This window comes from Acomys russatus, chromosome 9, assembly GCF_903995435.1.
Source record: "Acomys russatus chromosome 9, mAcoRus1.1, whole genome shotgun sequence".
Lineage (NCBI taxonomy): Eukaryota > Metazoa > Chordata > Mammalia > Rodentia > Muridae > Acomys > Acomys russatus.
The window spans coordinates 39,492,193-39,510,177 of record NC_067145.1 but is presented as its reverse complement, the minus strand read 5'-3'; the positions used below and the strand labels follow the sequence as shown (position 1 = coordinate 39,510,177).

The 17,985-nt window shown below is 46.5% G+C and overlaps 1 protein-coding gene across 1 annotated transcript in view; it reads right to left on the bottom strand.

Moving 5' to 3' along the window:
• The window catches only part of Svil (supervillin), a 136,430-nt gene that overhangs the window by 63,046 nt on the left and 55,399 nt on the right, over window positions 1–17,985 (bottom strand). The window contains exons 3-7 of the mRNA XM_051151171.1: window positions 17,020–17,111; window positions 10,210–10,267; window positions 9,941–10,092; window positions 7,198–7,807; window positions 1,907–1,987 (exon numbers count right to left, since the gene is read on the bottom strand). Coding sequence (XP_051007128.1) covers window positions 1,907–1,987; window positions 7,198–7,807; window positions 9,941–10,092; window positions 10,210–10,267; window positions 17,020–17,111 — 993 coding nt within the window. The remainder of the gene's footprint in view (window positions 1–1,906; window positions 1,988–7,197; window positions 7,808–9,940; window positions 10,093–10,209; window positions 10,268–17,019; window positions 17,112–17,985) is intronic.

The following is a 17,985-nucleotide window of genomic DNA, read 5'->3' as shown; positions in this document are numbered from 1 at the left end:
AATCTCTAAATTTGCACTCATGTTCTAGTGTGGTCCAAAAGTTCCATCCCCTGTAAAGCTGAGAGTCACATGCTGTCCTGAGGGAGAATGGGCTTACTCTAACGAACTATCCCGCGGCCCCAGGCAGCTTCATTCGTACATACCACTGTGAGCAGCAGTGAAGGGTTCTGCACACATGTCCAGACCCAGGCATGGGCTGTGGATGGTGGCCAGCTGCTCCAAGGACACTTACACTCTTGGAGGAGACACTGCCATGTCCCTGGCCACTGGATATGTGGGCTTTTGTGGCTCTTTATGCTTTCTACTGAACTAACATCGCCTCTCATGAAGCACTGAGCGCGTGCATGCATACACACACACACACACACACACACACACACAGAGAGAGAGGCTCTGGATGCTAAGCTGACTACATCATCTGAACCCAAGGCAGAGCCAGCTTGGATGTCATAGGTCACAGTCACACCACCACAGCGATGCCAGGAAGAATCTTGAACTCCTGTTGTTTTCCCTCTCAGTCTCCCCCGCTCTGCCCGCACCCATTGCTGCTACACCTTAATTAAAAACAACCAAAAGAGGAACTGTCTGTTGTTTTCCAAGTTTTATATATTTGTGAGAAAAACTGAAGATGTTTTCAAAATCTGCAGACCCTTCTGATACCCACAGAAGCCCAGAACCATGGCTGGGGGTCCCACCTGCCCTGTTGAGCTCGGGGCTTCTCCTTTAGAGTGGAAACAGTGGTGTGTGTGTGTGTGTGTGTGTGTGTGTGTGTGTGTGTGTGTGTGTGTGCTGCCCAGGGTGTGTGAGGCCTTGTATGTGGTCCCCAACACAGGGAGGGGAAAGACTAGTGCAACAAGGTCATGAGGCTTTGTAGGTCATGTGACTTCCTACTTAGCAAAGACGGCACAGTCAGCTGTGTAGGGACATCCCATAAGTTACTTTTTGAAATGCCAATCTGTGCAATGTGAAAGGGCGAACCGTTTGCCTTGAGACAGATTGCTGACCAGATACAGCTTTCAAAAAGTACCCAGAGCTCTTGGCAGAGGACAAGAAATTTCTGGGCAAAATGTAAAACATTCATTTCACGTAGTGAGCGAGCAAAAATGACTGTTTCTAATATACACATCTTAGAATTGCCCTGCTTAGGCCTAGTTTGCATGCTCTGCTTTTAACCAGGGCATCATCAGTAGACTTCCTTGAGGAAATATCAAAGGTACATATAAAGGGAGTTACTATGAGTGTTTGGGGAAAAAAAAAAAAACACTCTGAGCTGCCTCTTTCTGATACTAGGCACCCTTGGAGGATGCTGGCCCAGAGACTGAGCTGCAGTCAAACTCCCCTGTGGAATGTGTGCTCCTTATCTGAGTCGATCTCAAGAGAACAAAGTCACTGTCAGAAACTCAGTACACGGGACCTTTGTCTGGCCAGTGACTTGTTCATTCTTAATTCTTCCGCCTCTCTCCATCACGAAATGATTGGAGTTTTTGTCTGCTATTAGGCTGCATGCCCTAAATTTAACTATTGAAAATTAGCTACTGGGTTAGAAATAAGGAAACTGAAGCTAGTGCTGAAAAGGGATGTGGATCCGGTAGAATGGGCCCAGAGGAGGTGTTCACTACTGCCCCCTGCTGGCAGATTCCATAGTGAGTTGGTGAGAAAGTGATCAAGCAAAGAAGTGTGTTAAGTTAGAGGCAAATGAACCAGGAAGGAGAACACTGTCAGTGTGGACAGGGCAATCCAGGAACACACATGATTAGGAAGCAGTTTGTTTTGAACACATGGTTTTCAGAGGCGTTGCAAAGACAGAAGAGCAGCATTGATGTTAGTTAAGTGTGGCAGACGAAGGAGGGACGCCGGGGTTGGAGAGCACCGTGCATCAGCCACACACTTCCAACCTGGGATGTACCTGGAAGGCCAGTTGATAAGTGAAGATGTATCCCCTTCGGAATCTTTCTGCAGAAACCACTCATGTGTGGCCTTCCCCGCACTACCACGCACAAGAAACAGAACCTTAGCACACTGCAACGCCCACGCCCACATCGTTTTGCTTTTAGGTAAGAGATACTCAAGCTGGCTTTTGAAAAGACAGAAGCCATGGTGCCTTGACAGTTTAAACTTACTTCTTGGAATTTTTCTTGGTCTTTTGGCTCACTATGAAAAGTAAGAAGGACACAATAAATAAATCTGAGCCACTAGAGGAAATGGGTTTTGGTCCCCTAAGAGTCTGTTACAGTCACTCTGTGTGTACACTTATGAGAAGCTGGAATTAAAATATAAGACAACTTTACTTCCATAAGTCTCACCAAGGTACATGGGCAAACAAACAAATCTAAAAAGTTTCCATGCAAAAGGCACACACGGAACAAAGGAAGTAAAGAAAAAGAACCTTGGTGATAGTGAGTGGATTTTTTTTTTTTTTGTTTTGTTTTGGAGACAGGGTTTCTATGTGCAGCCTTGGCTATCCTGGACTCACTTTGTAGACCAGGCTGACCTCGAACTCACAGCGATCCGCCTGCCTCTGCCTCCTGAGTGCTGGGATTAAAGGCATGCACCACCTAGACTGGACCTTTGTTATACGTCCCTTTTGTCTTCTTGTTAGTTACAAATGTCAATTTGTAACCTGGGTCACTTAGACAAAGGTCTATTAACTCCTATTAGGCATAAAGCAGGGCACTAAAGACTCCAAGAACCAAAACAGGCAACAGGGTGGGAAGGGACAAATCCCACATCCCTTCGGACAGCATCCGGCTTCCATGTTTGTCCCTTATTTTTTTTTTTAAGATTTATTTATTTTATATATATACAGTATTCTGCCTGCATATACACCTGCACACCAGAAGATGGCATCAGATCACATTATAGATGGTTGTGAGCCACCATGGTGGTTGCTGGGAACTGAACTCGGGACCTCTGGAAGAACAGACAGTGCTCTTAACCTCTGAGCCATCTCTCCAGCCCCTCATGTTTGTCCCTTAACTCAGGCAGACACAATGCAAGGCAGGAGGAGTCCTTAAGACCTGGTGGAGATACTCTCGATAAAAATAACAGAGCAAGTTAAACCTCTTAACATAAAGGAGCTATGGGAGGAATAACTGTCCCATAGACTGTGTCTTCTCATTGAGGATTTACAAAGAAAATCCAGAAAGTCTCCCCCTGAATTCCTGGATGTACTTCAATGGCTGTTACTCCCTCCTCAATCTCCCAAATCCTCGGATTACAGGTATGAACCACCACAGCACAAACCAAAGTGGTGGCTCACACTGACTGTGCTGGGGATTGAACCAGGCCTCATGTGCACTAGGTAAGTATTCTACCAGCTGAGCTACCGTTCTCCAGACTTCAAGTTCACTTGGGGGCCTTGGGAGTGAGCCAAGACTCTGCTGTGCAGAGGCCACCTCCACTGGGAGAGAACTGTGGAGTCTCCCAGAGGCAGAACAAGGATGCAGAAATGCCAGGTGACTGGGATGGCCCTGATGTGTGATTGGCCAGTGGAGAACTGGCTTCCCAGGAAGTAGAAGTCTAGCAAGCTAGAACTACCTACCCAGTGAGATCCTGCGTCAGACGTAAAAGAAAGCCAACAAACAAACCTCCCTGACAGCAAAGTCTCACACAGATCTGATTACAGGAGGATGAGCTTCTACCACACCATTTAACTCACTGACAAGAGTCACCTGTGAGGGAGATTGCTGCTTTGCACACAGGTGTGGCCAAATCCCTAAACACAATCTATACTGGAAACCATATGCACACATTGGCTACTATATATTACAGGCTGGCATTTTAGGAAACATATTCATACGGAATTCAACAGCACTGCCACTTGCCAGTAAGGACAGGATGAAATGAAAAATGAGAAGGAGTGAGTTAACCGCTTAGCAACAGCCAAAGTTGGTGACTATGGCTGAACTGCAGATATCCGGTCTAGGGGACAAGACTTTCCTCATAACAGGATGGATCTAAGCCCTGCTCCCATGCTTGGCCCTCATGTCCACAGGACATGGTAGAGGGCTGCTGCCCACAGCTGATGGGGGTCGGAGGTAGGGTGAACACCAGGCACAACACTTTGTTGCAGATATCTCTACAGGGCATGGACAGATGAGCAGCGACCACATCCAGGAGGACCTGAGCCTCTGGAGACTGTTTCAGGATCCTAAGCTCTCATCAGAGGAGCATACAGTGAGGGAGGAATGCCCATGTCCAGCCTGCCTGGGTGGACCAGTATGCGTCATCCTTTCATTACTGAATAAGGAAACCAACAGGGCAGATATAAGCTCACAGTGTGTGTGTGTGTGAGTGTATGTGTGTGTTGGATATATGTTTATTGAGTTCCTGGTATATACAGGATATGAAGCTAGGATAGCTAGGAGAAGTACCCAAGACAAGTAAGGCCATCAAACCCTGGCACCCTAGCAGGTAAAAGAGAAAGAGAGACCCTGCCGTAATCCCAGCACTCCAGAGGAAGGATCTACCTGGTCTATACAGGCTAGTCTGATCTACATGGGGAGTTTCAGGCCAGCCAGGGATATGTAGTGTTAACCTGTCTCAAGGAAGGGGGTATGATTTCTTAGGGACCAAGACAAGCACTGTTCAGGCTAGAACCCACCAAAGGCCACTCATCGAAGGTCAAGTTTCCACTCTGCTCTCCAGGGCATCTCCACTGTCTGGTTCGAGCCGCTAATGACACAAGCTAGGAGAAGCAGTGATGGGGAGGGGCTGGGGCATAGTGATGATGAAGCAATGAACGAGGCTTTTTTTTAGAGCGACTCAGTTCCCAGAACAGGGTGTCAAGTTGAATTTCATTCTCCTCCTTTTAGTCATACGACACACTGAGAATGGAGTGACAGATGGTGCACAGGCACACAGCAGCTGGAGACCCCAAGGGGAAAGCTTCTGTGTTACCGCTCACTGAATGCACTTCTGTCTGTCTGTCTGTCTGTCAATAAGGAAATAAAAGTTGTGCAAGAAGTTAAACCAGAGTTTGAAGTTGCGTAAAGGATTAAACAAGAGTTTGGGCTTTAGGATTTCGGTAGGAGCAGGCGTTCTTATTTTTTTAAGTCTGAATAATCCAAAAGATGATGACATCCACTGATAATAATATGAAAGTATCGACACTTTTGTTTCTGCACTCACCCTGGCTGAATTCACAAGAACATTTCATTCCTGAACCAACCTTCTTCAGATGATGCAAAGCTTGCAGTTCCGCAGATTTGAAAGCATCCAAAAGGTGGGGCTGGGCCTGCCTTACAGCCCCTTGCTTCGTTAGAATGTGTGCTCTTCACAATCAAATGTGCATCAATTCCCAGGCAAGTGATAGGATGAGCTAAGGCCCCTACAGCATCCATCCCTCTATCCAACTTAAAAACCTTCACAATCATTTTATGGAATAATAAATAATTCCGAAACAAATTTACCCCATGGGCAAATACTGCTCTAAAACTATTTCCCTAGTCATATTTCAGAGCATGCCCACACAAGGCAGTGACATCAGACAGTTGTCACAGGACAATCAGACTAGCTTCTTCACTTGCTTAGAAGGGCGTATTGTTTCTACGTCTGTATTTGTTGGGTTTCTTTGCTCTGTTAATGAACATATAAAGGGGGCCAGCTGGTGAGTTGGCTCAGCAGGTAAAGGCACTTGCCACCAAGCTTGCTGACCTGAGTTTGGTCCCCAGGAGGACCCACATGATGGCAGGAGAAAACAGATTCCTGTAAGCTGTCCTTTGCCTTTTACAAGCACAGCACGTCCCCACTAGGAACCCACATGTTCACATATGTGCGTGCACAAAATAAATAAAATGTAACAACAAAAAATATAATAAATAAAATGTAACAATAAAAAAATATGTACAGGAGATGGGCATGGTGGCACACGCTTTTAACGCCAGCACTAGGGAGGCAGAGGTAAGGTGGATCCCTGTGAGTTCGAGGCCAGCCTGGTCTACAAAGCAAGTCCAAGGCAGCCAAGGCTACACAGAGAAGCCCTGTCTCAAAAAACCCAAACCCGAACCACACCAAAACACAAAAGTATGAGATTTCCTTTTATAGAAATAGCTAAACCAAGCACCATACTTCTACTATGAAATGCATGCTTTTGGGCAAAACATCCTCTACAAAATACATGGGAGGGAGTCCTTCTGTTTCTCAGGGTCATGTATTTCAGTCCCAACACTGATCCTTGGGACTTATAGGATCTAATTATCTTAGTGTCTGGGGTCTAAACATCTGAGCCTGGATGACCCAGATGGTGACAGGCATTGGGGCCTCAGGTTCACTGCTGCCACCTAAAAGGGGCTGGATGTTTACCACAGTCCCACTGAAGGCAACCGAAGATGCTCCCCACCATGTACTCAAAATGAACACAAAAAATGTGTGTTCACATATGTGTGTGTGTGAGTGTGTTTATACATATGCACATATATCTGTGTGTTACATGCAGTTTCTGCCCCAGAATAAATTTGCTTGACTCCAGGGTCCTGGCCTTCTCATCTCACCCATAAAGCTGTTGCTTGTTCGAATTGAAAAGCGTGTTTAGGAATCTACCCAGACATTCAGCCTGACCCGGTATTTAAGTAAGCAGTGCTTTAACATGGATAGCAAAATTTTTTTTTCAACTTAAATTTAGAAACAAACACAAACTCTCTTTTGTCATCTGACTTCTGGGATTTATATTTGACTTCTTCAATTTTTCCACACACCAGCTATTCTTGTGTTTGGCTGGTCCTTTTACTCAGGCCTATCTCTCAGTGGCTCTCATATATACATATATATGTATTTATATTATATTATATTATGTATATTTATGCCTTACTGGTCCTTCAGTGTTTATCAGTTAGACTGCACCATAAACAGAGGCCCTACTCTTGTTACTGAGGCTCTTCCTGCCTTGGTGGCATCAGCCACCAAAATCATTCCCCCAAAACCTAAGTCTTGAGCATAACCAAAAAGCAAACAATAGGATATACTAGGTTGGATCAGAAACACAGCAAGAGTTTTGGGGCTTATGTGTAAAAGGTCCCCATGATACCTGCTTAGTTTGCTTGAAAGAGAACTTAAGGCACTGAAGGAGGAGAGAGGAGAGATAGAGGAAGTGGTAGGACCTGATGGAACACTGTAGAAATCACAATACATCTCTGCAGTGAGTGGAGACCCGCAGGGACATCTTTGACAGCCAAGGAAAAACATGCGCTCAGTGCTTACCTGGCTCGGGCCTCTGTAGGTAGTGGCGGGTCACCAGGGTGGCTCGGGGAGGCTGGCTGCTGATGCGATGAGCTGGGCATCTGCTTTGGGGACCTTGGCACTTCGGGGAAGAAGGTGCCTCGCTCAGAAAAGAAGGCAGGGGAACCGTCTTCTGCCATGGAGGTCTCTTGGACTCTTCGCTGGTTCTCCACATTGAGAAGCAGCTCCTGGTCCGACAAACTGCTTCCCACGGGGGCACACTCCTGTGACTCCACCAAGCTGGCTCTGGGCCCTGGCTCCGTCCTAGAATGCCGGGAACTGGCATCCTTGCTCTGTTCTTCCTGCTTGTCACTCTTTCCTCGTCTCTCAGCCGCATCAGGGTCCCTCCGAGACTTGGTATAGCGAGACAAGTATTCAGAGTCTACTTCGGGGTCCAGAGTCAGCCCGTACTTTTCTGCCAGCTGCCGCCTCCTCTCTGCTTTGTACCTTGCAATCCTTTCCGCCTTGGATTCCAGACTGTGGGTGTCCATGGAGCCCGAACTATGGATGCCCGAGGTTTCTGTGCAGTATTTAGATGGAGTTTGCTTTTCTAGGGAAGACCCAGGAGTATCTTCCTCTTCATTGGATCGCCCTACAAGAAGACCACAGGCTAGAACATAGAATCCAAGCACAGCTGTGTAACAAATGGAGCCCTGCACACCACCTCACACCTACAGAGGGCCCAGCCTGAAGGTCCCATCTCACTTAGGCTGGCTGACGGAAAGAGCCTGGATCTTCTCAGAAAAGTATGAAAGTACAGAGCCACACTGCATCTTACTCCCAACATCCCTGGGCCTTGCTCAGCATTTATTCTCCTTTATTTTTATGTTTTGTTTCTGAGTTTACTATTTCACATAAGGCCAAACGGCAAGTTCCGAGTCTTCCAGAGAAGGCAGTATAGACACCAGAACTTCTGTGATTTAACAAGAGATGGGCCGTGGTTTCAGAGTACTCAGTGTGGTAGCTGTTCTTACAGAGGTGGCTTTTCCAGCTGGCCACACACATGCAAACATACAAACACATCAAAACGTTGAACCATTTATGAGAATATTTGAGACCTTTAAAAGTCACTTGCTAGGCTGTGAAATTAATTTCTACACTGCTCTAAGGAATACTGACTCATTCCTCATTTGGAGATTTCTTCAACTGTTTCTTTTAAGCCCAGTTGAATGAAATCCATGCCCATGTTTTCAAGTTTCCAGTGACTTGTTTTGAATTCTAATGAGATTAACTAGAATTTACTTTGGGGGTGGGTAGGAAATGGAAAGGGGAATGGGTTCTTTCCTCCTCCCTCTGCTAACTCAATTCCCAACATCTTATTAAATAATTCATTCTGGGTTGGGTATGCCCACAGCACCAGCATGTGGCCAAAGCAAGAGAACAGCAAGTGTAAGGCAGCCTGAACTACATAACTTATGTCTAAAAAACAAAGCCTGTTTTCCTCACTTTTTCTGATGACTGAGTTATGTGTTATATGGACGAAGACATTAGGTATACAGAAGTTTGTTTCTCGATAAAGATTGTGAGGGTTTTCTCTATTCTTGGCTCTTCCTGTAGCTCCCTATCAAAAAAAAACAAAAAACAAAAAAACATCAAACTGCAGCATCCTGCCCTGAGATCAGGAGCCCCCTCTGAAGAGGGAACTAGTAACAATGGTTAAAAGAAGCACTGACTGCTCTTCCAGAGGTCCTGAGTTCAATTCCCAGCAACCACATGGTGGCTCACAACCATCTATAATGTGATCTGATGTCTTCCTCTGGCATGCAGATGTACATGCAGGCAGAGCACTGTATACATAATAAATAAATAAATAAATCTAAACAAACAAACAGAAGCACCTCAGAGCCAGATCCTGGGGCAGGGCTGGGAAGCCCAGGCCTGAAGGAAGCTCTTCCCTCTGTGGTCAGGTGAGGTGGCTAATGTCTGCAAAGGTGACCACTGGGCATGGCCCAGGAAAAGCCACGTCATGCTCAGAATGTTGAAAATCAATGTGCAATACATTTACACACATGGAAGTGAAACGCCATTGCTGCGTGAATCCTGAGATAGTAACTGCCGTCATCCAGGGCCCAGCTTTGTTTGTTACTTTTCCCCTTTGCTGGGCATCTGGACATTTAGTGTAACTGACAATGCACATTCCTTCCTTTATGGATAGGCAGTTACTGATATTTTTTGAGAACAGATTCTACACGGATTCATGAGTGTGTGAAGACATGAACACCGCGCCTACTCCAATGGGTTCCTGTCTAAGGGGTCGGATGGCCAGAGCACTTAAGAAACTATACACAGACAGTGTACTGTGGTTGGAGGTGGTGGCCAATAGTCACCATAACGACTGGACTTGGAGTCTTTTCCCAATAAGTTTAACTGAGAAGAGAACATCTACCCTGATGTGGGTGGCACCACCCTAAGGGATGGCATTCCAAACAATAAAAAAGTGAAAAAGAAGAAATCCAGGGGAGCAGCGACAGCACCCCACTCCCTGATTCCTGACTGTGGGTGTATGTGACCAGCTTCCTCTCACTGCCCACCCCAATGCCACGCCTTCACTGTCATGATGGACTGTGTCCCCTCAAACTGTGAGTCAAGATAAGCTTTCCCCTCCTTCAGGTGCTTGGGTTGGCATTTTTAACTGGGCATCAGGCACCTCATTCTCCAGGGCCACAGGGCCTTAAAGGCCATGGTGACATGACGAGCGCCCTGCCTAGCTCAGTCACAGACTCACCAGTGTGTGGGCTGGCGGGGTCTGTGGCGCGCATGTATCTGGGCGTGTCTTCCTCCAGCAGTCGATGAGTCACGAGTCCTGTGCAGCTCTGCAGCAGGATGGGCTGGGGGTCATTTTCTATTCCTTCTAAGCGCCTGGCAATTCTTTCTTTTCTACACAGTAGACCAAAGGAAAAACACAGTCAGGGTGGAAACCGAGGCTAAGGCACAGACTCATCACTGCTGTGATAAATGCCTCTACCTACCAGCGGCGTGCCACAAATACAGTACCTTTTCATTTCTAAAAAGTCTTTCCTCTTCGGTTCAAAGATTTTTCTTAATTCTGCAACTACAGCACAGCAGAAAAGAAGAAAAACGGTGTGGTAGTTAGCAGGTATGTACTTGTTTCATTCACCCGTGCAACACACCAGACAGGACCTCCCACGTGACCTTGCCAAACCCCTGCTCCCTTGGGTTCCAGGGAGGAAGGGAGACACTAAATAAGTACATGTGTGCACACTGCCCCCTCTCCCCCCATGTCACACTCCAGGCTAACAAGTAAACTCATACAGTATAAAACACTCTTTTTTTTTTTTTCTTTCACTCACGGTCACAGAAGGCTTAACTTGGAAGACCTAACTTTAGTAAGGTCATTTTGTTTCTTTGTTTGTTTGTCTTGCTTGTCAGAAGTTTCAGTATCTATCGATTTTAAATTTTACTATGTTTACTGATGTATCTGAAGCTTTCAGCCATGAGCTCCCACAGGGCCATCTGCAAGCTCCTAGCAGGCACTCCTACCTCACCCTGTCATTCAGTCTGTAAGCATCTGTTAGTCCATGACTGTGCTTCCTTTAACCACAGCTGTGCAAGTCCCGGGCCTCTGCTGAGGCTTCACTGGAAGGAAGTGGTCACATTTGCTTCCACGCTATAGTCTAGGAGGAGCAGGAGGATGTGATTCTCCTAGAGTCACCGGGGAACCAGAAGAAGTGCTCTGGGGTGACTGAGGGTTCTAGCAGGACACCGGACACAGGGCAGACCGAGATGACAAGCAATTGCTTCTTCGGAGAGCTGGCCAAAGCTGGCAGAGAATGACTCCTAACTTGTTTCCATCTTTACTACATCAATTCTTAAGAGTGCCTAAAGGCACAGCCTTAGCAGAAAAAGAGGGAGGGGCCATTGGGATAAGAGCAAGAGAGAGACAGAGAAAGAGAGAGAGACAGAGAGAGAGAGAGACAGAGGGATAGAGAGAGACAGAGACAGAGTGACAGAGAGAGACAGAGAGCGTGGGGCGGGTGGGGGCACTGACTGACAGTCTAGGATCAACATTTTGAAAAGCTGACTCATAGGAGAAATGCAATGAAGAGACAATTAGACATGGCATTTAACACAGGCTGGACATAGGCCCCTTACACATATATAGCAGATATGCAGCTTGGTCATCCTTAGCAACTGGAGTAGGGACTATCTCCTACTCTGCTGCCTGCCTTTAAATCCCTCTCCCGTAGCTGGACTGCCTTGTCTGGCATCAGTGGGAGAGGATGCCTCTAGTCTTGCTGAGACTTGATGTGCCAGGATGGGTTGGTACCCAGGGTGGATACCTTTTTTTGAGGAGAAAGGAAGGAGGGAATGGGGAGGGGGTGTATGAGAGCAGAACTGAGGGTGACTGCAATCAGGCTGTAAAAAAAGAGATTGAGAGAGACACTAAAAAAAGACACAACATTTAATTAATTAGTAACTACTGCTGCTATGCTAGGGATTGAACCCACAACTTCCCGAATGCTACTCAGATTCTGTTACTGAACTAATACCCAAGCTCAAAGTGATTCTTTTAATTTCTGCTGTTGCTTTTTAGTGGCCAGTTTAACAACGAGTCAAAACTGCACAGAGACAAATGTGACTGCACAGTGGCCTCTGTGCTCTGAGACTGATGCTCAGAGATTGAAGCCTGACGCTTGCTTCCAATTGGCATCTGCCTTAAAACTTGCTGATGGGAACAGAGGTGTGGCTCAGCAGCTAAGAGCACTGGCTGCTTCTGCAGAGGACCCAAGTTCTATTCCCAGCAACCACACGGAGCCTCCTGGCCTTCAGTGTCTCTAGTTCTGCTGCCCTCTCTTGACTTCTGCAGGTATAAGGCACACACTTGGTGCACATACATATATGCAGGAAAAACACTCACGACACACTTGAAAAAAACTAGACACACAGATAGTGCACATGGATTAAACAAAACAAAACCCTAACCCTAACAAGCCTTTATATTCTTTAAACAGTTTTAGTGTGACTTCAGACTTAGAAGTTCTCCAAGGCACCCTTCCTGATGTGCTAACATCTTACTGGTTTATTTCTTTCCCCCTTCCTTTGGGTGGAGACTTTCATCATAGTCTCAAACCACTTAAGAGCAAGCTGTACTATACCTCTGCATCAAGATCCTTCGATGCAAATTCTCCAAAAACACATGATAAAAATGTTTCCTCAAGTCAGAGTCAACACCCATAATTCAATTGGCTGACCATTGAGCCATAAGTGAAGCCTCTAAACGCAGGTTCCACATACTGGTCAGCACATAGTGCAGGTATTGGCAGCCACAGATGGCCTAGTCGCCATTTGTTTTCAAGTACATTAAGATGTTGATGAAACCAAATTCATCCATTTTACAGATGCTGCTGTGGGCTCTTGAGCAATTTTGAGTGGCCCTCTGCATGTGTGAGTCTTTCGCCATTTCTGGCAAGAGGTCACGGGGCAGTTCTCAAGTAAGGCCTTTAAGGGAACTGGAGAGCGGGGCTCTTACATTCACACGTCTCTTTGCCAAACATTCTCTATAAGAAAACTGTTAACCCCAGGATTCAGGGTGATTTGGTCTGCCAAGTGCTTTTCTTGGGGAAGACGGTAAGTTGTTCAACCACTTCTAAGAGGCTAAGGAATTCTGGAAAGACAGTTTTTTTTGTTTGTTTGCTTGCTTGCTTTTTTGTGAGTGTGTTTTGATCAAGACAGGGCTTCTCTGTGTATAGTTGGCTGTCCTAGACTTGCTTTGTAGACCAGGCTGGCCTCAAACTCACAGTGCGATCCGCCTGCCTCTGCCTCCCCAGTGCTGGGATTAAAGGAGTGCGCACCACCACTCCCAGCAAAAGGTAGGATTTTAATTAGTCCTCCAACTCATGAATAGCAGGAGTTTGGATAGAAACATCAGTGGTAGGGTACTGGCATGACCTCATTCCTCCCTGTCACGTGACATCCCAAGGGAATAGGCCTGACAGGAGATACTCCAGACACTGGTTTGAGTTCCATAGGGGTCAATATAAAGGCAGGCAGCTGATAAGCAATCCCCAGATTAGAGGAATTACAGGGAAGGATGGCAGCTCAAGGGTATGAGGCCTTCCTTTGGGACAGTGAAAGCACTCTAAGTGTTGACTATGGTGGTGAGGAAGCTACAGTTCTGTGAATATGTCAGGAGTTAGCGAGCCATGGTGAACATGGTAAATACATGGGTGAACTGTGTGGTACATGCACTGTATCTTAATAATTGTATTAGAGACAACAATGTACTTCTATTCTTAATTCTAAAGTGGAAAATCTATTATAATATTAAGTGTGTGTGTGTGTGTGTGTGTATGTGTGTGTGTGTATATAGGCTCATGTGTGCCATGGCATCTGTGTAGGGGGTCAGAGGGCAGCTTTAGGGGGTCAGTTCTCTCCTTCCACCACGTAGGCTCTAGGTCTGGTGGCAGGAGCCGAAGCAATCCCAAAGGCCCTCTCATAGTCAAGACTTTGCTTCAGTGAAATTCAACATTAAGATGGCCGTTTCTCTTCTCTCTTAGACTCACCATACAGTGTATCAGCAAGAAATGAAGGGAATAAGAGTCCTCTCACTAGTGAACAAAATAACGTAACTCTCTGCTACCGAAACAAAATGGTGCTGAGACACAGCAAGTGTAGTGCTTGTCTGGGGCTGAGTACAGCCCAGCAACAAGGGACACAAAAGCAAAGCCCAGACCTGTAGTTCATTCCTTTGTCGGCATTCTACTGCCAAGAGCTGGCAGACAGGATGCTGACAGATCCTGCTCACATACCTGCCCAAAATCAAGGGCATCAAACTAAGTCATGAAGAAGCCTGGGGCCTAAGGTGAGACTGGGATGGGCCTTGGGACTCCTGTGAGGTGCTGTAGAGGGCTAACGCCTTCTGAGTTCAGAAACACAAATCTGGTTAGTACATATGGTTAACACTTGATTTGGAAAAACTGTACTTCCTTTCCTAATCAACTGTATAAATTTTAGAATAAAACTTCAGCTGCTGGGTGTTGTGGCACATGCCTTTAATCCCAGCACTTGGGAAGCAGAGCCAGGTGGATCACTGTGAGTTCGAGGCCCGCCTGGTCTAGTCCAAGACAGCCAAGGCTACACAATGAAACCTTGTCTTGAAAAACCAAAAACCAAAACAAAAAACTGGTCAATACGCTTCTGCTTTTCCATTTTGTTATAGCTGAAATTACAGTACAAGTAACAGCACACTCCTGACCACAGTGTTGCTCACTGCAGTAGTTACCTGAGGAACTGGGGCAGAGAAGACGAAGAGAGGGGCTTCACTATCGGGGAGGAGAAAGACCTTTGCATATAGCCCTGGGCCAGACAACTCTTGTCAGTCGTCAGTTTGGTTCTACCAAACTGTTCCCTTTCCCACTTTGTTCTGATCATCATCCTAGATGTTAAATACAGTGTGTCTCAGAAGCAGTTGGCGGGCTGCATCTGTTACAATGACTCCTATAACCCTCAAGCGCATGTCGTCTCATGCCAGACCACACAGCCGTCCAGGTGCACATCCACTGCAGCGCAGTCCTGCCAGGAACACACCTAGGCCTCTACCCTTCCTGAGCACTTAAGGAGAGGGTGCGCTCTCCAGCTGGCCATTCCCTCCCTCGACAGACAGCCCTGCTCTCCAGTGTCAGGCTCTGGTGTTCAACTGTGTTCTCAAAGAACCAGCACAGGCTTTTGGCTTTTGACACAGGCTCGACATGACCTAACTCTCAGAGCGGCCATGTTCATCATCTCTTTCTGTGTCCTATCTATACATTAAATTTGATCACATAGAGAGTGACACACAGAGAGTGCCAGCACTGGCCTACTTTATGGCACCTGCTGGGAATCCTGGGGTACATTAGCCCCAGATTGGGGGTGTGTGTGAGCTACAATTCTAGTCTTTCTAATTCCCCACACTCGTCCTCTGGTGCAGCACACAAGAAAGCACACATTCCCCCGACAGTTGTATAAGTTCTGAAACACTGAAGCATGTCCCTGTTTCAGTTTTCCTCACAGGCCAGGCTCTCGAGCCTTTTCAAGTGCCCATCCTCAGGAGACTGTCTGGACAGATCATCTGTTTAGCTCCTTGGGATACATTCCAGCTTGTCCGTGTGCCTTTGAAACTGGATTTGGTTTCTATTAAAAGAAAATGTCTTCTGATCTAATTTCTTTTAAACCTTTTCCCCCTCTGAGCAGATTTAAAAAAAAGCCCGTCCTTCCCTCGACCTGCTTTTTTCTTAGGGAAGAGCTCCATAGCTCTGTTCAGGTGCAGACACTTTGGATCCAAGTGAGCATTCCTCATGCTGTTACTGTTGGGGAAACACTGACAAGGCAATGTTTACATCCTTCCAGAGGCAGACACAAAGGGAGCCAGTTCTGAGCTGGCGCAGTAGCTCTCTGCAGGTGCACCTGTTGCCAGTGGAAAGAGTAACCCAGAAAAGATGACAGTTGAGGCCACTCAGATGGCTCAGCCAGTTAGGGCCCAACCCCTGGGACCCATATGGTTAACGGATAGAACTAAATTCCCATACACAGAGCTGCCCCTTGACTTCCAAAGGCATTCTCTGGAACACACACACTGATTTGTAAGCACACAAACAAACAAGTGTAGTAAAACATTTCAAAATTCAAAAGAGGACAGTGATATAGTGTCCACAGCTCTGTTGCCTGCAAGAAAGTCAGGCCAGTGACAGCTTTAGTCACAGCACTTGGGAAGGAAAGGCAGGTGGATCTCTGTGAGTTCAAGGGCGGTTAGGGGTAAATAGTGAGATCCTGTTAGCAAGGAAGGAAAGAGGGATGGATGGAGGGAAGGAAGGAGGGATAAATCCATGAGCTATTGAGCATAAATTCCCCATGTTGTGAAGAAGAGAGGTAAACAGGGCTGTATTGGGAGGGGAAACTGGGCTGCACTGGGAGGGGAAGAGGGCTGTACTAGGAGGGAAAGTGGGCTGTACTGGGAGGTAAGCTGGGCTGCACTAGGAGGGAAAGTGGGCAGGTGAAGAGTAACAGGAGCTTAGGAGACCAGCTGCCTTCAAGGAAAGTTCATTTCAATTTAAAAATTATTTTACCTTTCTTTCATATTTTTCATATAACCCAGTTAGACCTGCCTTCCAAACTCCTCTTCACTGCCCTCCCACCCAACTTTATGCTCTTTTTCTCTTTTTAAGAGTATGCATTTTTGCCTGTATGCATGTATGCGCACCATGTTGGTGGCTGGTGCGTGCATAGATCAGAAGAGGTCGCTAAATCCCCAGCAACAGGCGGCTGTGGGCCACCACACGGGTGCAGGGAACCGACCCCAGGCTCTGTGCCAGAACAAGAGCTGTCAACCACTGCCCAGCCATCTCTCCCGATCCCTAACAATTGTTTGTTTGTTTTTCTTGAGGCAGAATTTTATGTTTCCTCTCCTGACTCTACCTCACAAAGCCTGAGATTACAGACTTGAGCCTCCAAGGCGGGTTTATATGGTGCTGGGGATCAAAGCCAGGTTTCCTGCATGCTAAGCAAACACTCCACCATCTGAGCTACAGTCCCAGCCCCGGGAGGAAGGTTAAAGGCAAAAGAGAGAATACAGCCTCTGCACTTGCTCTCCCCTCTCCTCTCAGCCTCTAGCACTAGTTCAATGAAAGAATAAAGAGAAGAACTAGAATGCAAAATTCAGGAAGGGCCCCAAAATTGAATCTAGTGCTTAGAGAGGGGAGGAAGGGACGTGCAGGGGACCACAGGCTGGAGGCTAGTGAGCATCCTTCAGCAAAACTGTCATGAAGAGCTGCGCCCAGACACTGCCAAACCATTTAGAGAAGTGCTTACCTTTAGGGAGTGCAGCCAAACACTTGGCATCAAGGCCTCTCCTGAGGTTGGCAGGCTCTTCTTTATCGTCAAAGGAGAACTCTTTCTGAAAGCTAAAATTTATCTCATTAATGCACTCTTAAATTAAGATGTAGACTGAACACTGAGCGACAAGCACTAAGCACAAAAACCATATTTTATAACTGGTGACTTTTTTCATTCATTTACGTTTATCTTAATATGATAATTTGTGTATATGTGCTCAACCATGTAATTACACTGCATTAGCAGCAGCTTGGTGTGTTTGGTGGAGAAAACAGTGCTGAACCTGCGAATTGGATTCCTTTACTCAAGCAGACAACAGCCTCTTGATCTCAGAACAGGCGAGTATGGTAGGCTAACCCACCCAACCATCCTATGCTACATAGAGTTTCTTCCTTGGAAGGCTGGCAACTTGTCGAGGCAGTCTGGATGCCTTTTCCAGGCTTACACTATAGTAGTGTCACACATGCCTTCAAGCCACCAAGCTACAGGATGGACAAAAGGGAGGCAAGGCCCATGAAGGCTTGTCGTAAAGACAAGAGGAAGTCAAAGGGGGGACTAATAAAAAAAAAAAAAAAAAAAGGAGGATGTCTTATCATATATACTGACGCCAACCCCAGCTATGATCCTCACAATCTCCACAAGACTCCATGTACATACAACGTGGAGGTGTCTAAATGCCACCCTTGAGTATTTCCACCAGGGCTGGCTTCTGGCTAATCACCAAAAGGTAAATCAGAAGACGAAGCCCCACTGCCTCATAATTTGGGTTTACTTTGCTGGTGTATTTCTTGTACTCACGCAGAATCTTATGCCAGCGGCACCTTTTACACTTGGGTGTCCTGCCAGGCAGTTCATGTGAAATAACAGCCAGGGCTTCCAAAGTCTAGTGTCCTACTGAGTCAAGGTCACCAAAGGGTTTGACTTCCAAGGTACACCTTTCCT